Below are 22,713 nucleotides of genomic sequence, written 5' to 3' on the forward strand. Positions count from 1 at the left end.
TATATATATAAACTGTAACAAAGTTTCATGTCCAAATTAAGTAGTTGACAACAATTGTAATTGACTTCAAAAAAGTTCGTTGATAAAATTATGTGTATATATAACCTAGGAAATGTGACACACAATAAAATAAGGCTGGTTGTGAGGTGTTCTTAAATCATAAGTGAAGCTAGCGCTGGACATCAGGAGTACTAGTCCTCAGCATCAGATTTGTCATCTATGGAGTAGAAGGAAGCTCTACAAATTAAAAAGAAAACAAAAATATTAAACAATTGGACCGTTATTCAAGTTTTATTCTCAATGTTAATTATTTGAAATCGCATGTCTCTGACGCGAATTAACGTTTAAGATGGGCCTACTGGTCATGAAATAAATATTTTATACGCAATGAACGAAAAATACAGCTTATAGTAATACTTTTTGATCAAATTCAGTTTGAATAAATGTATAGGATTAAATGAGGAACTCGATGACTGAGATAACTCCGTGTATTTTGATGATTTGTGCCTGGATTTAACGAAGCCATGCCTCACGGCTCGCACTGCCAAAAAATGTATAATTACACAATAAAGTACGCAAGATATCAATTCCAAAGTGTTATCGGTGGCATAGAATAATAATTGCCAATTCAAAATCGCGCTTCTTGATCGATAAAGCTTCTTATTTTGTGAATTTATTTACTTTTTGCACATCAAAGAAAATGCTACGCCGATTTTGAAGCAATCGAGGCAAAAATTTATCAAAATACATGACGAAAATCGCATATAACTACATACCTGAACATCCCCAAAAGATCGTGACATTTCTTTGCCGATTTGTTGAGTTCCTTGCGAGAAAAAAAAATGTAAATTTGTTTATTGTGAGTCGGAAGTTGAAGACATCAATGATGTGCGCGAGCAAACAGGAAGCAGGAAGTTGTGTTAGCTAGACTTGCTAAGTCCCGAATTTGAGCCGACGATATCGGGACAGTATGGCGAAATCGAAAAAGGGACAGGGCGATGGGAAAAGGGGCAGTGCGCTGGGAATTAAGGGCAGGGCGCCGCGCCCTGCTAACCCGACCTAGCTGGAACACTAACTATGATTCGGATACCAAGTATTGATAATTGATTATTATGTATTTGTGTATTATAGAAATAATATGCACGTATAACAATTTTATTTGTCACGTACTGAAAATTTACTTTTTAATTAATAACAGGAATTTCCATGTCTGGAATGAGATATGGACGAAACGACCAGACCTTCAATCATCAGAATTGGATGGTTGGCAAGTTATAGACGCAACACCACAGGAGCTGAGTGGCGGTGCGTTAAGAGCAGACCTTTACTTGAGCTTTGATTTTATAATTATCTGAGGTTACAGGAGTATGTACATAATGTGTTTGATGAGGCAAATATTATCAATCAACAAAGATTGTCTGGATGACCATGTGTTTGCGTGGTACATGTGTATTAGTTTACATTATATTATGATACCCCCGCAACGAAGTTTAGGCGGTATAATGGAATCGGGTTGTTAACTACATAGAGTTCTCTGATGTCTCCTTTTAATACACATGTAGTTATCAAAGGCCTAATCAGCCTGAGCGGTAGAAATATTTTTGTCAGGCAAGTTCCTCCTAAACTATAGGACAGATTTTGGTAAAATTTGATACATAGAACCCTTACATAAAGGGATGTTGCGTAAACTATAAAGGGTTCTGCAAATCCCCTATTAATGGTGTTATTAGTATCTGAAAGGCCTATTTAACCCTGGCAGGGGATTTATCTGCCACCAAAGTGGCAGTTCTAGATATTAAAACAATTTAAACAAAATATTCAAATAACGTTGGATAAAGACAAGGTTGTACACCTTTGCTTAGGAACACAATTATTATTCCTAGCCTTAGCCTAGGAATAATGGTAATATTTTATTGTAGTTTATCCGTTCTATTTTGTTTAGATGTATGACATTGCTGCTTTTTGACACCAGCAAGACAAATGTTTGTGATATTCCATACATGTTATAATATATAAACATTTGCCGCTCCTTGTAGGTGTATATCAGTGTGGACCATGTCCAGTCAAGGCTGTCAAACATGGTTTGATATATCTACCCCACGATACCGTATTTGTCTTCGGAGAGGTCAACTGTGATGTCATATATTTCGAGCAGAGAGGCCAGCACACATTTAAGCGGATGAGGACAGAGAGAGACAGGTATATGTAGGATTTATTTGTATTACAGTCAATCTGATTAAAATACAGATCCTTATTATCACTACGTTTGATAAGAGGATCTGAGAAAATTCCATTAGGGGTCATGTCCAGGTGACCTTTGGAAATGACCAATCAAATTGCTACTTGCAAAATTTTGACAGTGAATTTCTGAGGACGAAATAATTTGAAAAAGCTGTCAGACTTATTTTGGTTTACGTAGTCATCTCGCCTAAAGAGCACAACAAAGCTAATTGTATATGTATTCTGGGACGAAGTATCGTTTTCAATTGATGTGACAAGTGAAGAAAATGTATCTGATATGAAGACCACGTGGTATAAAGGTCATCTGGACGTGACCCCCTATGGGATATTGTCAGATTCTTTATTTAACGTAGTGATAATAAGGATCTGTATTTTAATCAGATTGTATTACAGTTTGATTAATTTTAATGTCCACAACATATTCAAACATTTTCTTATCACTAATGTAGAGGTCTAAAGACCTGATATTTGGCGGTCACATGCTTGGTTGACTGGCTACCAAGTTCGTTCAAATTAAATGCTACAGGCGTCAAATAATTTAAAGCCTTTAAACAATACCTTGTCAAGAACAATTCGATACTACAGGAACGTAACAGACATAAGACTTTATTTGTTAAAAATGCTTTTTGAACTATCAGAAAATGTAGTGAAATCTTAACCTTTAAAGTATTTAATTCTACTTCTAAAACATATTTTCTCTTGTTTAAATAGACAAAAGAGGTTTGAATCATTGAAGTCATATATTCTAGAACAATACACAACTGAAAACAAAAATAGTTCGTTAGATAAGACTTCACATTCTTTGTTTTTAGTGAATCCGCTTTGCGCATACTCCAATTGAGCACACAAAATTGGAAGTCACTGTCTTTAACATATTTAATATAATTAAAGTGGGGAGATCTTGAACTGAAATATGATGAAAACTGGATATGCTGAATATTTAGAATTCAATGAAAGATCGCCGAAACCCTGTGGAGGAAATTCTACTAACAAAATATCGTTTAATCCAAAACTTTTTGCAAATCCGGAGGATTTATGCAGGTGTCTAATTGAATCTTATAAACTTTACACAAAAAACAGACCAGTTGAAATGAACACTGCCTAATCCCCTTTCTATCTTGCTGTTAATCAAAACGAGAACGGAAAAAAGTGGTTAAAACAGACTTTTGGGTTATAGAGTTGAATCAACGAAGATCATGTAAACATTGTGAACAATTTTGCAGTTGCGTTTATGGATCAGGTGCGTGAAATGTGTTACTTTGACAAAATGTCCCAAAAACATCTTAACGGGAGTGGGACGACTGGTTCGTCCGTTGTCAGTATGATGTGACCGGGTGGGATGTGTTGCTTGGTGTCTTCGGCAGCATGCGTCAGTGATATAGCACTATAAAAAGGGCAACAGTTCCACTATACAAGAAGAGGGGAAACAGGCAGCGGACTTTACAAGATATTACTAATACGTTTAATGAATATAGATGCGATAGATTGTCAAGACGAAGTTTGCAGAGAAAACTTCACGCGGAAGGATTTCATAGAAGAATTAAGAAGAAAATTCGTATTAGGAAAGAAAATGTTAAAAAACGCGTATCGTGGTGCAATGAAAACAAAAACAAAACTATAGATGATTATTGGAGTAGAGTGATATTTTCTGACGAATGTAAGGTGGAAATTGGAAATAATCACCGTGTTTATATTTGGAGAAAAGCTGGAGAGGAATGGCGTCCGCCATGTTTGAACACGCCAGCTGTCACATCCCTAAGTTTAATGATACGGGGATGCATTACTTTTTATGGTTTTGGAACAATTTGTGTTATTAATGGTAATATGAACGTACATTTTCGTAAATGACATATGATAATCAAACATTGTAACATTGGCATTTTCCCAAGACACTTATATACATAGTAGATTTATGTGCTTTTAAAACGAGTTCGAGAAAATTATGAAATAATTCGCGAGATTTTCAGATGGATGCTATTACATACTTAGTGGGGTTTTTCTTACAAAAAACAGCAATAAGATGCTGGAATTAAAAGTCATGGATTAAAAATTAAAAATTACATATATATTACTTCCAAATAACATGTTATTTTTATTCACATTATAAAAAGTTATGTTGATTGTCATCTTCGATTCTGATCTGATATTTAAAGTTTAGAAAGCAAAAGAAAAGTTCCCTTTTTCAATTGTCAGACATAGATCAATCTTCAAGCGCAAAGATCCTTGTGGGATCTCTTGTTTATCTACTTCATTTACGTCCAAGTTTGGTTTGGTATTGGAATTACAGTACTTGTTTGTCCTGATGTGCAAATTGAAACATCATTGATAATGTTTAAAGTTTGACATTGATGACAAAACAATTCCGAATTGTCGACAAATGACTTATCTCCCATTAGGTTTGAGATTATCTGTAAACACCGGACCATAAATTATAGTAGTTTTATCATTCTGGTCTACAGAAAATATATTAAAGCCATCGTTTTCACAATAATGACATTTTATGAGGTTTATCATACATTGAAGACTTACAGATTTGTAATTACATGTATATAGACACTTGCTTCTATTTGATGTATGCTGTACTACAGGCTATATATCTGTTATGTCTCAGCAACTTCATTTCTACAGAACATAGTTTCTGCCTGGAATTCCTGGTTTTTGGGAAAATCTTTAAAACTTGTATTTGCATCAACTTTAGTAATGCATAACCCAGATTACACAAAAAATGGTAAATATGTCTTGCGCAACAGAAACAGGAAAAGGAATTGAAATTGGGTCAAACGCTTCAAATATCGATTTCTTTCAATTATGTTCGCTAAATTTCTACGTTACGATAGTAGTTTTAGTCATATTATGCATCTGTGAAATCCTCCCGATTATTTTTTTTTAATTTACTCTTCCATGCTTAATAGAATTTAATAAGAAATAAGACATAGTTCTGCAACGTCCTGTGAAAAATGGACCATACCTGTTGTCTGTATATTGTATGTGCTTATGAAACACAGACGCTTGGTGCTAACATGCAAAAAAGGTTTATTGTTTTATACACTGTTAGTTTGAACAGAGAACACATCTGATAGGCATGGATAGACAAATGCGTAATAACATTTATATTCACAACGACAAAGCTAGCAGCACCTTACAACGTAAATTTGCATTTCCAAATCAGAACTACTCTTCTGATCTAAACATATTATGTTCATAATATGTACTGGATACGCAATGTGACAACTGTATTGAAAAGGAGTGCCCTGCAGGTAGGGCGTTTAAATTGTACCTGCTGGCCCTATTGCATGATCGTAAAAAGCGACTAAATTAAGGATATTATCCTTTCTCTTCTTCCTAACGGACTTTATGTTTCCTATTGCATCCCTTGGCACCGCCTCACTTTTGGCCTTGAGTTGAGCGTTCGCCCCTGTTCAACCGGAAGGCACTGGGTTCTGTTCCCTGGTCGAGACACACTAAAGTCGATAAAAGTGGTAGTTTCCGCTCCTGCATAGCGCTTAGCAAACAGGAAGTGGGACGACTGGTTCGCCCGTTGTCAGTATAATGTGACCGGGTGGAGTGTGTTGCTTGGTGCCTTCGGCGGCATGCATCAGTGATATAGCACTATAAAAAGGGCAACAGTTCCACTTTTCAAGAAGACACAACACGAACATACCGCAGTCTCCCAAAACACGCTCATCGCTCTTCACATACGCTACACACTGCATACATGGAAGGTCGTCCTTACATGACCCTGGCTGTTAACAGGACGTAAAAATATTCAAACAAAAGTATTAAAAAGGAAAAATAGAATGTAAAGGCTGCTACAAAATAATATAACATTCTGCAATTTTTTTAATAGATAATTTACTATATAGAAACACATATTAGATTCGTTACTAATAATTAAGTATTACCCTTTCAGTGTGGGGAAGAACATCAGTACAAAAAAGCCAGATGGGCTAGGCCTGACCCAGGACAAAATACAGCAGTGGCTACAAAGACTCGACGTTACCCCTCTCTACAAAAGTAAAGAAAGTACGTATGTTATGTTATTTTCATGTTTGTTCCTGTAATGATGAAAAAGACTTCGTTAAAGTTGCATGCAGAAATTACAGTACAAGAAACGCTAACTGTGAATATTTTTCCGAATGCAGTTTATCGATATGTGTCAGTCAGAAGATAACATAATTGCAATATATATATTCGTTTTTGGCAAAACAAGGGAGAAACACATTAAACATTGTTTAAAAACCAACAGAAATCGTTCGCTTAAAATAGTTCCTTTTTTTAAAATCCACATGCAATACTGATGTTAATTTTCCAGTCATCGGTATCGTTTGATGCAAAATACTGTAAAAGAATCATAAGCTGATAACTTACCAGCAACTTACACTTCTTTTACCTAGAATCTGCAGACGAACGATTGGCTGTCGCGAGAGCTATGCGATATGCTGGTAATGAGATTGAGGAGGAAGCCCAGGTATCCATTAAGTTATTTTAATTTAATGATATGTTATCAACATGATTGCCGAAATATGCAACTCTATAATGTATAACATACCGCAATTTATCGTATCATTAGAGATCACAATTTGGAATTATGGTACTTGTCTTTTCTGTCATTAACAAAATGCATTTATATGCTTCGTGAGTGGTTCTTAAAGTGTGTCTAAGAATACTGCAGAAACACCCAGAATGAACAATTAAATTAATATATATATATATATCTTATCCCTTTTTTAGGAAATTGACATTACGATTCGTCCAAAGAAGGCAGAGACCGAAATGTATCTTGGTGCAGACATTCCATTTGTCGTTTATGTGAAAAATGTATGCGAGGACAAGACAAATAAACTGAGAATCTCAAGACTCACTGTCAATCTGAGCAGCATCAACTACACAGGTCACAAGCGAAATCGTGTAATGAAAAAGGAATTCTCAGAGTTTGCCCTAAACCCTGACGAAGGTAAAACTGATATATATGTATTAGTATTGTTACTATTATCCTGATGTTTTAAGCATTAAACTATCTTCCTATGGAATGTATGGGCTATATAGATGCCAGAGCTAGTGCATTATAATATGATTGTTTGCAAAGCTCTGAAATCTATGACGACCGTCGGTTACATAGGAAATAGTATAAATTAGACAAGGAAAACCGTTTATCAAAGACGATATACTCCAAAAGATGGAACAGCAATTTTGGCGGTGTTCAGTTGACGTGATCATATCAACAGTGATGTCATAATGGTCACGATTTTTGGGTGATTTATACCGTCACAATCTTCACTTTGGGTTTGTTAGTTTAAACAGTAGAAGTGACATGTCGGGCATTATTCTCAGAAATCACGGTGCCGGCTGCTGCTATGCTATACTTAAAATTAACTAGACTCGGGTTAAAAAATAACAATCTTTTTTATTTTGGAAAACGTTTCAGGCCATGACAGTAACGGTTTCCAGAGAAAGTTTGATCATGTGACATGTGCAGCTTTAGTTGGTAACCGATCACGTGATAGTATTTAAAATATTGGTGTTTGTTGCGACGGATACCAATGCCTATCTGCCTTCTTTGAAAAAAACAAGAGGCCCGTGGGCCTTAACGATGACACGAGTTCGTTTAGAATGAACCAACATATAAACACTAAAACACTGGCCCTTGAAGTCGGCCAGTGATTTTATAAATTTGACTTTTATAATCTATGAAAATTATTTGCTTCCATCAAACCTGTGAACCTGTTTTTGAGAATTTTAAGTCATTTTTACCCTGTTTGGCCCCGCCTCTCTGGTCCCCCAGGGGGTCAGCGAGGACTGATATGGATGTTAAAATACTACATCTAAAGCTAATAATTCTAATCAAGTTTGAGTCATTTCCTATGAAAATTGAAAAAATAATGTTCATAAATGTATTTTTCAAATATAAACTAAGTAAAATTGACCCCCTCCCTAGGGGGATACTTTTGTCCCCAGGTTCATATTATTCATAATTTTTGTAAAGGATCTTAAGACCTTTCCATTTATGAGGAGTATTTGATTCGACCATTTCCAGAATTTTAGAAGAAGATTTTGAAGTTTTAACCTATTTGACCCCGCCCCTAAGGCTCCTGGTCATGGAATATTTGTTAATCATTTCAATTGCCATCTTATACTGATAATTCTGACAATATTTGACTCACTTTCTATTACAAATGGCCACATAATGCTCAAAAATGTGTTTTCCCTATATAAACTATAGTAAACTTAACTCCCTCGAGAGACCCCAGGGTCATATAATTCGCATGTTTTGTTAAGGACCTTTAGACCTTTTTATCTATGAAGAGTGTTTGATTCCACCACAAAAAAAAATTTAGGGGGGATGCATGTCGGACCCTAGCCCATGGCCTGTACGTGTAAATTCTTTCTAACGAATATAACTTGGTATGATATATGAACGTAACAAGAGCCCAAATCGGTTTTATCGCTCAACAGTCTAATAACAAGCTAACAACTTGGACGCTCTTGATTTGAATTTACATTTCTACAGAAGGATTTTAAAGAATATACTACATTTCCCAAATTTGGCACCGTCCATAAGGCCTAAGGCCCATGGGATACCAGACTCACGTTTTCACAAAATTGTTTCCCCTCCACTCACGGAAGCTTTAGACCAAATTAGAACAAAATCATTTCATTCCTATAGATTAAACCTATAAGGATTTTAAAGTTTTTGCTATATTCCCCTTTTGGTCCGCACCGCAGGCCCAACATTTATACAATATTTGTTCCCCCTTAAACAAAGAATTTTCTGAAAAAATATGGTTGAAGTCAACCTTAAATGTTGAGATATGTATGTTTTTAATCTAGGCCACTCGTGTTACATTTCAATCTCATTAGAGTATTGTGCCAGATACACGGAACAACACATCTACACCAGTTTTTATACTTTATGATGAAGTAGCCGTCCGCCTATCTAATCAATTATAGTGAAGAACAAGTATTAGCGTATCTAAAAGCTAAGGAGTTTAACATTAAGCATTACTTAAGAGTTATACGTACTTTTAGGAAAGTTTTGTTCAGCCAATGTTTCGTTGTTGCCAATACTAATATTTCCGCATATTTCATATATGTCATCAAAACTTGTTAAAAAAAATATTTCGATCTCTTTGCGTCAGTTATGTCCCTCTTCCAAACGATGTGTAGTTTCGAGGTAATTTTATGTAATAGCCGACGATGATGTCAAAAATTCGGTGCTATTTTAGATGTTTCACTTGCAAAAAGTCGTCAAAAATCATCAAAAGGAACTTCATCATACAAAATAGCAAATAAGTGAATGAATTTAACATATTAAGATGAAGGAACAACTCATTTTTGTATAGCATAACCTCAGTATAATCCATATTCTTATACACAGAATCCCTTCAGAATTTCAATTTTTAACACATATCCTTGGTTGTAATAGTAAGTTCCCTGCTGTTGATGTTTCAGTTGGTGTCCATGTAATATGTCACTCACTGCTATCATTTGCCTCTCACATGTGCGTTTATATGACCTGACAGCATTAACACGATCTCCCGTTTTTTGTGTCGCCTGCAACGCAAAGACGACATTAAGGTATCATTAAAAAAAGACGTCGTAGGCGCCCAGTAAACGATTTTCGTGCGATTTTTATTATTCAATCATTTATAGTCCGATTTCAACCAAATTTAGTATATTACTTTATATCATATGATCTTGGAAGAGTTCGAAAATTGTCAAAATCCGTCAATATTTGCAAGAGTTACGGGACTTTAAAATTGTTTAAACAGATAAATCCATGGTTTGTGCTTGATAAATAGTTATTGTTCAATTTCAACCAAATTTTGTAAAATGCTTCATATCAATGAGATCTCGGATGAGTTCAATAATGGGCTAAAAACGTTAAAACATGGTTTCCGCTCGATAACTTTAGTAGTTATATATAGTCCAATTTCAACCAAATTTGGTGAGTTGCTTTATATCAATATCTTAGATGGGATCGATACTGGTGAATTTCATCAATATTTGCAAGAGTTATAGGACTTCACCTAATTATTAACACTATTTTCAACAGTTACTATAAATAACTATTTGTGTAATGCCGTAACCATGGAAACATTGCTGTAAATATTATATGTTTGTACCAGGTTCGTTTCCGGAGCATAACTCTAAAACCAGCAGAAATATTTCCACGAAACTTCATAGACACATTGGTCTTATGGTCTAGTAGTGCCTTTTGCTATTTTAAGGTTTTCACTTTTTGCACGTTTTCCGTAACCATGGAAACATTGCTGAAAATATCATATTTTTGTACCAGGTTCGTTTCTGCAGCATAACTGGAAAACCAGTTGAGATATATGCACGGAACTCCATAGGCACATTAGTCTTATGGTCTAGTAGTGCCTTTTGCTACTTTAAGATTTACACTTTTTGTACTTTTTTCTGTAACCATGGAAACATTGCTGAAAATGGCAGATTTTTGTGTAAGAATCGTTTCCGGAGCACAACTCTAAAACCAGCAGAAATATTTCCATGAAACTTCATAGACACATTGATCTTATGGTCTAGTAGTGCCTTTTGCTATTTTTAGGTTTTCACTTTTTGCACTTTTTCCGTAACCATGGAAACATTGCTGAAAATATCATACTTTTGTACCAGGTTCGTTTCCGCAGCATAACTGGTAAACCAGTTGAGATATATGCACGGAACTCCATAGGCACATTAGTCTTATGGTCTAGTAGTGCCTTTTGCTACTTTGAGATTTACACTTTTTGTACTTTTTTTCTGGAACCATGGAAACATTGCTGAAAATGGCAGATTTTTGTGTAAGAATCGTTTCCGGAGCACAACTCTAAAACCAGCAGAGATATTTCCATGAAACTTCATAGACTCATTGTTCTTATGGTCTAGTAGTGCCTTTTGCTATTTTTAGGTTTTCACTTTTTGTGTTTTTTTCTGTAACCATAGAAACATTGCTGAAAATATCATATTTTTGTAGCAGGTTCATTTCCGGAGCATAACTCTAAAACCAGCAGAGATATTTCCACGAAACTTCAAAGACACATTCTTTTTATGGTCTTATTTTTAGGTTTTCATTTTTTGCACTTTTTCCGTTACCATGGAAACATTGCTGAAAATATCATGGTAAATGGTAAATGTCGCTTTGCAAAACCCCACCCATCTTTGTGTATATATTCTAATATAAATGTCAAGGCTGTATACCTGATTCAACAATTGCAGCCCCGCTTTACTTGAATTATAAAAAAAACTGCAGGTAGGGCGTTAGAATTGTACTTGCTGCCCCTATTGCATGATCGTAAAAGGCGACTAAATTTAGGATCTTATCTTTTCTCTTCTTCCTAACTGACTTTATCTTTCCTAATGCCTACATTGGCACCGCCTCACTTTTGGCCTCGAGTTGAGCGTTCGCCCCTGTGAGGAAGGCTCTGGGTTCTGTCCCCTGGCCGAGACACACCAAAGTCTATAAAAGTGGTAGTTTCTGCTCCTGCTTAGCGTTCAGCATACAGGGAGTGGGACGACTGGTTCGCCCGTTGTCAGTATAATGTGACCGGGTGGGGTGTGTTGCTTGGTGTCTTCGGCGGCATGCTTCAGTGATATAGCACTATAAAATGGCAACAGTTCCACTATACAAGAAGACACAACACGAACATACCGCAGTCTCCCAGTCCACTCACCTCGCACAACATACACGCAACACACCGCATACATGGGAGGCCGTCCTTACAAGACCATAGCTGTTAATAGGACTTTAATAAATCAAACAAACAAACAAACAAAACATTACTTGAATTATACTCTATGTTTCTTTAGCTCAACTTCCTTTTTCCTGGTTTTTTTCATACACATAGGTCTCCACCATCAAACTTACTTCAGCTTTGATATCTCCATTGGCGGGGGATCTGAATGACTATGTCCTTGTTGTATATGTAACTAAGTGTTCGTCCAATCCAGCATTATACATGCGTGTAGCTGCAGTGGTCCGTAGGGAGTGATTCGTATAATGTCCCTGGAATCCAGCCTTTTCACATAATTTCGAAACTGTTTGAATTGCAATACCATACTTCTCGCGGCTCTTTCTTTGGTCGTAAGTTAAGTGCATCTATACTGTCACGAAGTCTAAAATCAAAACAATGTTCAATGTCGTGTTAGAAAGGAATTAAATGGGGTTTTTTCTTGAAATTATAATCCAGGTTCATTGCAGTTTATGTACTAGAAACTGAAATATTACATCAATTATAGTAAGATCTTAATCGTATTAAGCAAGGGAGATACATTTAATACATAAATACCTAAGACTTATGAATTTTCATAAATATGTACTGGACATTTTTCTGGATGGATGGTGTTCTCATAGGCTCTGGTAGTTTTAGCACTTGATTTCTTATGTTGTATCCCACCAGCATTGGTCTTGGAGATATCCTCAGTGTAAAATACTTTCAAAATACTTTTTCCCATTCGAATCTACTCTTACTGTAATCTGACCCTGCTGTCCAATGCGTAGATATTTGTGCTCTTGTCCAGCTCTGAGAGCAAAAGCAAAGTTGAGCCCAAGGACAAACACTAGATTATCTAAAAGTTTTTTCGGAGTGTCAGTCCTAGCACTCCTATTTCCAACATAATATTTTCTTGGTTTTCTGTTATGATTTCCGCTTTTCTTACGTTTAATCACAGACCTTGCCTTGCCAGTAATTTCATTTTTGCGTCTAAAATCTGTCTCATCCCTACAAATACTTTGCCATCAAGGAAATTTATTAGGCGTTTTTTTTGTTTTTTCCCCTTAGGTGTTGTTGCAAAGTAATAACTAGTTCATAAAGTGTATTAGGTCTATATTCAATACCAATTTTGATAGATAGATAGATATATAGAAGATTTCCAACTACAAATAGTTCCTCTTCACCGGACTCAAAGTATTAGTTATCAATTATATCTTATTCAAGTTAAATGGCCCTGCAGGTAGGGCGTTAGAATTGTACCTGCTGCCCCTATTGCATGATCGTAAAAGGCGACTAAATTTAGGATCTTATCTTTTCTCTTCTTCCTAACTGACTTTATCTTTCCTAATGCCTCCCTTGGCACCGCCTCACTTTTGGCCTTGAGTTGAGCGTTCGCCCCTGTGAGGAAGGCTCTGGGTTCTGTCCCCTGGCCGAGACACACCAAAGTCTATAAAAGTGGTAGTTTCTGCTCCTGCTTAGCGTTCAGCATACAGGGAGTGGGAAGGACGTTAATAAATCAAACAAACAAACAAATATTCAAGTTAAATATGATATCTTGATGATTCCACTTTTTTCAGTCTATTTTTAAAACAGTAAATGTTAGGAGTCGATACAACTTCCTCGGCAAGACTGTTCCATAGCTTAATTGTTTTCATAGTAAAAATGTTCTCGAATGTTCTTGAAATATCCTTGTGTTCCCTCTTTTACTATTTCCTGTCGCAACATTATCCACAATTTTAAAACTGAGCATGTCTCTTCATCATAAATTCCGTTTGTTATTTTATATAACTTAATCATATCCCCTAAAATTCTTCGGTACGATAGTGTTTGGAGGTTTACAATTTTGAGTCTTTCTGTGTATGGTAATTTTTTCAATCCTTGAAGGCTTGAAGTTGCTCTTCGCTGTACCGCTTCGAGTCTATGTCCTTGATCTTGTATGGAGCCTTGCATAGTCTAGTTGTGATCTCACCAGACTTTTGTACAGCGGGATGTATAATTTTGTATTCATCAAATTAAAAGTTCTCCGTAATATTCCGAAAATCTGAATGGCCTTCTTATTCTTTTCACTTATATAAGAATCAAAAGTTAGATCGGAGTAAATAAATACACCTATATGGTTTCTATGTCCGTACGTGCAAGGTCGTCACAAAGAAGTTCATAGAATCTTGATGTTACGGCTATGCGACGTTTTTTGCCTATGTGCATGAGCTTACATTTTTCAGGATGCAAACGAAGCAGCCATGTATCACTCAAAGTCCCCATTTTTATTAGGTCCTCCTGTAATGTATTTTCGTCGCTGTTTTTTTATGATTTTTAATATATTGGTATCATTTTACTATTTCTGGGAGGTCATTAACGAAAATTACAAAACGTAGTGAACCGAGGACTGAACCTTGTGGAATACCTGATGACACATCTGTCCATTTGGATTTCGTTTCAATTATAGAAAACAGTTGTTTTCTTCCTTTTAAGAAACTTGTTATCCACAATGTTATTTGGTTAAAAAATTGGTCTGCTCGAATTTTGTTGATAACACGCCTGTGTGGTACAGTGTCAAATGCCTTCTGGTAAACTATATATATACTATCCACTTCGAAAACCTTGATCTATATCCTTCGTCCATTTATCCAAAACTTCGAAGAGTTGTAATGGAGTAGATCTTCCCGATATAAAGCCGTATTGTTGTGGTGAGAATAGATTATTTGAACGCATGTATTTGTTGACATGTTCACGTATAATTGTTTCCATTACTTTGCATACGACTGATGTCAGACTGACAGGTCGATAGTTCCCCGCCGCGCTTTAATCTCCTTTTTTGTAGAAAGCACATACCCGAGCCTGTTTCCATTGGGTAGGGATACTGCCATTGTTCAGGGTTTGATTGAAAAATATTTTAAAGTGGTGTGTCTATAGAGGACGTTGTTTTCTTCATGAATTCTGGATGCATTTTGTCTAACCCCGGAGATTCATTTGTTTTCAGTTTTTTAAGAACTTTAATTACAGTTTCACTTGTTATCATGAGATTTGGCATATCGTTGATGACGTGTTTTTTTGCCAGTGTAGGCAGAAGTGTTTGTTTCTCACATCAGCTACGAAAAATTCCAAGGCCTTGGAGACTCATTGGACATATCCAGTATGTTTCCTTTGAAATTTGCACATCTTTGTTTACAGAAACTGCATTTTCTCTTTCTGTTTTTCAGATTGCGAATACGTTTAGGGCCCATCTTATAGTCCCTCTTTCATCAAGTTGTGCAAATATGAATCGTGCAAATATGAATCCTTTACGGGCTTTGAAGTCTTCATTTTCCTCCCCTTCTTACGTAGCTTTCAGCATTTACTCTTCTTTATCACTCGTATCAGAGAAAATATGATTATACATTGAAATGGAAATTAGGCGTTGTGTTTTCCTATAAAACACCACTCTTTTCCTGCTTGGTACTCAGCAAAGGTGTAGTGGGGCGTATTTTTATTTGACCAGATGGGGTGTTTTGTTTGGTGAAATGCTTCAGTCAGATAGCAGTATTAAAAGGATAAAAGACGAACATTCACATAAACAACATGTTTCATACAGGGGGCGACTCTTTTAATGTCCCTAGTTGTTTTAAACCAACATTCCTATCCGAAAAGCCATTTCTCATACATGAATAAGTAATTAAATAACATGCATCTTGCTAAATATTTTTATAGTTTCCAGAAAGATCTTCCCGATAATTGGCTATTATTGCATAAATATATTTACGATGATAATGCTATTTTCAGAGAGAAGCTTCGATGTGGTAGTTCCGTGGAGTGACTACAAAGATAAACGTAAGGATTCGAGTGATGTTAGCATCAGTGCGGTAGCTACCTGTCTTAAATCAGGAAACACCTTCATGGAAAATGCAGTCATCACTCTCCGTAACCCGGAAATTCTGGAGATTAAAGTGAAACAGGTACGCATGTTCTTGATAACATCGGTCCTCTGATAACATTTAAGTTCTTGTCCTATTTAATGGCTGACAAAAATGACACTTTTCGCATCTTAATGTTGTCGGTCGGAGAATTGTTTTCTGAGCCTTATACATGACACCGCCCTTCATGATATTGAAGAGCAGCCTCCCATTAGTGCAGTACCGCCATGAGTTAGGGTCACCTAAGCCAAACACTCAATTGACATATACTTGTTACCATATGTCGTACGTCGGTACACAATTAGGATTTCCACTTTTTTTTAAATTTAGGAATCGGCTTAAACGAATTCCTTTTTTGTCGGATCTCTTTCAGTTTTGGACAGTCCTTCACTTGGTGTGCTTGCGAACGACGTCCATGAGAGTATCCTCCCCTTGTTTTGAAACGCCTTTGCCCATGGTACTGCTGAGGAGGCTGATAATGGCCAGCATTATATCCAACAATAGGATATATGTTGTATTGGGGGTTGGTCCTGCAGGTACAGCGTTAAAATTGTACCTGCCGCCCCTATTGCATGATCGTAATGCGAGGTAAAAAGATGCTCTTGGTTATGTCCCCTGGCCGAGACACACCGGCGTCTATAAACGTGGTAGTTTCTGTTCCTGCTAAACGCAAAGAGGGGAGGTTACTGGTTTTTCCTCTGCAGAAACTTGTTTTTTTTTTTTTTTATTAATTAACGTCATATAAACAGCTATGGTCATGTAAGGACGGCCTCCCATGTATGCGGTGTATTGCATGTATGTTGTGCGAGGTGAGTGTATTGGGAGACTGCGGTTTGTTGGTGTTGTGTCTTCTTGTATCGTGGCACTGTTGCCCTTTTTATAGCGCCACATCACTGAAGCATGCTGCCGAAACCAAGCAACACTCTTAGTAAGTCCTTCGCTTTAGTGCATTTAGTAATCGCCTTCGAAACTTCCTCTGCCGTACTTCCACTCATGACTGAGAGACACAAATTTGTTATGTCCTAGTTCTCCCCTTGTTGATTTGATGTAGGAGCTCCTCGTAAAATCACTCTCATCAACAATGGGACCCAGTCACTCCATTGATATACTTTGAGGGCTGAGATATTTGATGTAGCATTATTAGTCGTATTCTGCTTCTTTCTGGGTCCTACTAGATCCCCGACATCTGACTCTGATTCAAAGGCATATTCAGTAAACGTGCGTAATATAGTTTTTTAATGTCATTTGACCCAAAGGGTCAGGATGACCTATTGTCATCATGCACCGTCAGTCGTCGTGCGCCGTCCGCCGTGCGAAAACTTTTCATTCAACAACTTCTTCTCGATTATTGAATAGCACAGGGTACTGATATTTGGCCTGTAGCATACTGGGATGAAGGGGTAGAAAGTTTGTTCAAATGAATGACCTTGACCTTCATTTAATGTCAAAGGGGTCAAAAAGACTAAAAAATTTAAACGACTTCTTCTCAAGAACCAGAAGGCCTAGGGTACCCATATTGGGCCTGCAGCATGCTGGGATAAAGAGCTACCAAGTTTTTTTTCAAATGAATGACCTTGATCTTCATTTAAGTTCACATGGTTCAAATAGGCTGAAATCCTTTAAACAACTTCTTGTGAATAACCAAGAGGCATACTGACCTGATTTTAGGTCCCTGACATGCTGGGATGAAGGGCTATCAAGTTTGTTCAAATGAATGACCTTGATCTTCATTCAAGGTCACAGGGGTCAAAAAGGCTAAAAAAATTAAACGACTTCTTATCAAGAACCAGAAGGCCCACGATACTGATATTAACCCTGTAGTATGCTTGGATGAAGGGCTATCAAGTTTGTTAAAATGAATGACCTTGATCTGTATTTTAGGTCACAGGGGTCAAATAGGCTAAAATCTTTAAACAACTTCTTCGAAAGAACCCAATCTGATTAAAATACAGATCCTTGTTATCACTACTTTTGATAAGAGGATCTGAGAAAATTCCATTAGGGGTCATGTCCAGGTGACCTTTGGAAGTGACCAATCAAATTGCTACTTGCAAAATTTTGACAGTGAATTTCTGGGGACGAAATAATTTGAAAAAGCTGTCAGACTTATTTTGGTTTGCGTAGTCATCTCGCCTGAAGAGCACAATAAAGCTAATTGTATATCTATTCTGTATGTGACAAGTGAAGAAAATGTATCTGATATGAAGACCACGTGGTATAAAGGTCATCTGGACGTGACCCCCTATGGGATATTGTCAGATCCTTTATTTAACGTAGTGATAATAAGGATATGTATTTTAATCAGATTGTAAAGAACCGAAAGACACAGTATATCCATATTGGGCCTGCAGCATGCTGGGATAAAGGGCTACCAAGTTTGTTCAAATGAATGACCTTGACCTTCATTCAAGGTCACATGGGTCAGAAAGGCTGCTACCAAGTTTATTCAAATGAATGACATTGACTTTCATTTAAAGTCACCGTGGTCAAATAGGCTGAAATCCTTTAAACAACTTCTTGTGAACAATTAAAAGTATACCATGACAACCCCTCCCATGAAGGTAGACAATTCGCGTCTATCTGTTATATAATGCGCACCATTTAACTTCAAGCCCCCGGCAGGCTCTACAGATAGGGCGTTAGAATTGTACCTGCTGCCCCTATTGCATGATCCTTAAATGCGTCTAAGTTTAGGATCTTATATTTTCTGTTCCTGTTAACTGACTTTATCTTCCCTAATGCCTCCCTTGGCACTGCCTCACTTTTAGCCTTGAGTGAGGAAAGCTCTGGGATCTGTCCCCTGGCCGAGACATACCAAAGTCTATAAAAGTGGTAGTTTCTCCTCCTGCTTAGCGCTCAGCATACAGGGAGTAGGACGACTGGTTCGCCAGTAGACAGTGTAATGTGACCAGGTGGGGTGTGTTGCTTGGTGTTTCCGGCGGCATGCTTCAGTGATATACCACTATGAAAAGGGCAACAGATCCACAATACAAGAAGACACAACATGCATATATTGCAGTCTCCAAAAACTACGTGCACGTACAAGTTTGGAGTCGTAACCTCTCTATTGTGAATTAATTGACGAGTAGAATTAATTAAACATAACAAAGCCATCTTTAATAAAACATAATGTAATAAGATTAAATTAAATTCAACACAAAACATCTGTCATCTCCCAAAAGATTGACTTTCACCACATGACACATTGCATATAAGAGAGACCGTCATTTGGTGACATTAGCTGTTTATTAATATGGACATTAAACTGAATCGCCAAACGACCAACCAAATTGTTTGTTACCAATACCATTATTTGTAATATGAATAATAAAATCCTGTAATGGAATTATCAAGATAAATGCTAGTAATTATTATCCCCCGCCCAACGAAGTTGGCGGGGGATATACAAATGGGTTCCGTCCGTCCGTCCGTACGAATGGTTTCCGGAGCATAACTCTAAAACCACGAAACTTCATACACACATTGGTCTTATGGTCTAGTAGTGCCTTTTGCTATTTTAAGGTTTTCACTTTTTGTACTTTTTTTCTGTAACCATGGAAACATTGCTGAAAATGGCAGATTTTTGTGTAAGAATCGTTTCCGGAGCACAACTCTAAAACCAGCAGAAATATTTCCATGAAACTTCATAGACACATTGTTCTTATGGTCTAGTAGTGCCTTTTGCTATTTTTAGGTTTTCATTTTTTGCACTTTTTCCGTAACCATGGAAACATTGCTGAAAATATCATATTGTTGTTCCAGCTTTGTTTCCGCAGCATAACTGGAAAACCGGTGGATATATATGCACGGAACTCCATAGGCACATTAGTCTTATGGTCTAGTAGTGCCTTTTGCTATTTTTAGGTTTTCATTTTTTGTATTTTTTCCGTAACCATGGAAACATTGCTGAAAATATCATATTTTTGTACCAGGCTCGTTTCCGGAGCATAACTCTAAAACCAGAAGAGATATTTCCACGAAACTTCATAGATACATTGGTCTTATGGTCTAGTAGTGCTTTTTGCTACTTTAAGGTTTTCACTTTTTGCACTTTTTCCGTTACCATGGAAACATTGCTGAAAATATCATATTTTTGTACCAGGTTCGTTTCCGCAGCATAACTGGAAAACCAGTTGAGATATATGAACGGAACTCCATAGGCACATTAGTCTTATGGTCTAGTAGTGCCTTTTGCTACTTTAAGATTTTCACTTTTTGTACTTTTTTCTGGAACCATGGAAACATTGCTGAAAATGGCAGATTTTTGTGTAAGAATCGTTTCCGGAGCACAACTCTAAAACCAGCAGAGATATTTCCATGAAACTTCATAGACTCATTTTTCTTATGGTCTAGTAGTGCCTTTTGCTATTTTTAGGTTTTCACTTTTTGTATTTTTTCCGTAACCATGGAAACATTGCTGAAAATATCATATTTTTGTACCAGGTTCGTTTCCGGAGCATTACTCTAAAACCAGAAGAGATATTTCCACATAACTTCATAGATACATTGGTCTTATGGTCTAGTAGTGCCTTTTGCTACTTTTAAGGTTTTCACCTTTTGTACTTTTTTCTGTAACCATGGAAACATTGCTGAAAATATCATATTTTTGTACCAGGTTCATTTCCGTAGCATAACTCTAAAACCAGCAGAGATATTTCCACGAAACTTCATAGACACATTCTTTTTATGGTCTAGTAGTACCTTTTGCTATTTTTAGGTTTTCATTTTTTGCACTTTTTCCGTTACCATGGAAACATTGCTGAAAATATCATGGTAAATGGTAAAATTACTTTGCAAAACTCCACCCATCTTTGTGTATATAGTCTTATATAAATGTCAAGGCTGTATACCTGATTCAACAATTGCAGCCCCGCTCTACTTGAATTACACTTCATCATTCTTTAGCTCAACTTCCTTTTTCCTTGGGTTTTTTTCATACACATAAGTCTCCACAATCAAACTTACTTCAGCTTTGATATCTCCATTGGCGGGGGATCTGAATGACTATGTCCTTTTTAATAGATGTGATTGCTTATGTGTCGCCAATTAAATATGTGCATTTATTCCGATATTACAGGGCATCACAAAATGCAAGGTTGATGAAGACGTTGAACTGTCAATATCTATGAAAAATGTCATGCCAATGCAAATAGGTGGTATCGTTGTCAAGTTTGACACTGAATGTTTCGAGGACCCGGACGATATCAAAATCGGGTTAGTATCGATAAAAATGCATCTTCACGATATAAATAACGTAACGATCATCACATGATCATTTAAATTCCTATTTTAAAGATGAACACCTGATAAATGCGGTGTTTTTTTCCAAATCAAAATCAGAAACAGGCGAATTAGTAATTTGTGTCTGGTACAAAGTACTTACTTTAAATCATTACTATCAATAAAAACTTTGAGCTTCTTGTTTTACTTAAAGATACAAATATCAAAAATTATTAATTGCATCCCGAAAACATCGCATGGTACTATGACCTATATGGAATGGTTTATTTTATATGTATTTATGTGTTAATTAGACACATATATGCGCAATTGAACATCCCGTTGCGTCCCGACACAACATCCATGGCACTAAGCCCTATATGGAATGCAGTACTGATTGCGCATACACCAAAAAAAGCATAAATGAATTATTTCAAGTGTACTTTTGTATTAATTAGACACATAAATACACGATAAAACAAGTTATTATTCAAAGGATGAATATTTCATGGAACCATATTTTTGACTTTTGTCCTTGTTTATGCTCTGTCGGCGATGGGTCATCTTTAAAGAGACAATAATATGAGGTTTATTCTGTTAAAACACCACGAAGCAAAATGTGGCATCAGTGTATTGTTCTATATTTCTTATGAACCATATAAACATAATATTGAAAAACATCTACGACAATGTAAAGGATTTTAATTGAAAAAGATTCAATTCCAAACCTTATATCAATATTAATATTATTCAGCAAGTACAATATGCACGATGTACACATACTCGAATGAAATACATTACCACCGATGACTTAGGAAATTTTTTTAGATAAGAGCATGCATACTTATAGGTCATAATGCCACATATCACAGTACATTCCATCTAACCTCACTTTCATTACAACTGGTTTGTTTCCGATATATGCACAAATTTTGATATACTCTCTGACTGAATTATCCCTTTAACAATTATAAAACATTCGTTAGATCTTCTCGTTAGATATCAAATACAAAATAAGTTGCGTTTTGTGTTATTTCAGGACAATTGGAATAGACGAGTCGTTCGAGAGAACACTGAAACTGAAGGCCCTGAGAAAAGGAAACGGACAGATCATTGTTTGCGTAGATTCAAACAATATGCCGGATATGACAGATGTCGTCGATATCGAAGTTGACGACAAGTAGACATGCTCCAAGTGATGCATTGTTATCCAGTGGTTGTAAAAATCACATGACTTATTTTATCACGCACCATTCCGACACTAGTTTTACCGTTTTGCTTTGATATGATCAACAATAAACTGTGCCACATTATGTAAGGAAATCTTTATATTGTATTCAAAATATGTTATAGGACTGTATTCATTTAAATTATAAAGCGATGTGTAATTTAGATGGTGCAATGTAAAGTATTGAAGATGAAAAGACACTAACTGAAGATGAAAAGACACTAACTGAACGAGAAAAATTGTGAATATATAAATATATAGCGTACATTGCATTATGACTGCATGTGGCGAATATCAACCCGAGGTATGGCATACTTAAACATTAAAGTATGACGTTTAGAAAGCTTACCAGAAATGATATGGTTTTCCGTTTTATATGTTAATGTTAGATTCCGTCGTGCTGTAGCATGGTTAAGGGATT

At 36.4% G+C, this 22,713-nt stretch overlaps 1 protein-coding gene across 1 annotated transcript; it reads left to right on the forward strand.

Annotated features, from left to right (window-relative positions):
- The first annotated feature begins 1,097 nt into the window (after positions 1-1,097).
- On the forward strand, positions 1,098-22,503 carry LOC138315837 (protein-glutamine gamma-glutamyltransferase K-like). Its single transcript, XM_069257133.1, has 8 exons — positions 1,098-1,305; positions 2,037-2,199; positions 6,152-6,264; positions 6,636-6,709; positions 6,973-7,195; positions 15,714-15,886; positions 20,922-21,058; positions 22,104-22,503. The coding sequence occupies exons 1-8, from the start codon at positions 1,113-1,115 to the stop codon at positions 22,246-22,248; spliced, it is 1,221 nt and encodes a 406-aa protein (XP_069113234.1). The 5' UTR covers positions 1,098-1,112; the 3' UTR covers positions 22,249-22,503.
- The last annotated feature ends 210 nt before the right edge of the window (positions 22,504-22,713 follow it).

The sequence above is a fragment of the Argopecten irradians genome, chromosome 2, assembly GCF_041381155.1.
Source record: "Argopecten irradians isolate NY chromosome 2, Ai_NY, whole genome shotgun sequence".
In the NCBI taxonomy this organism is placed as follows: Eukaryota; Metazoa; Mollusca; class Bivalvia; order Pectinida; family Pectinidae; genus Argopecten; species Argopecten irradians.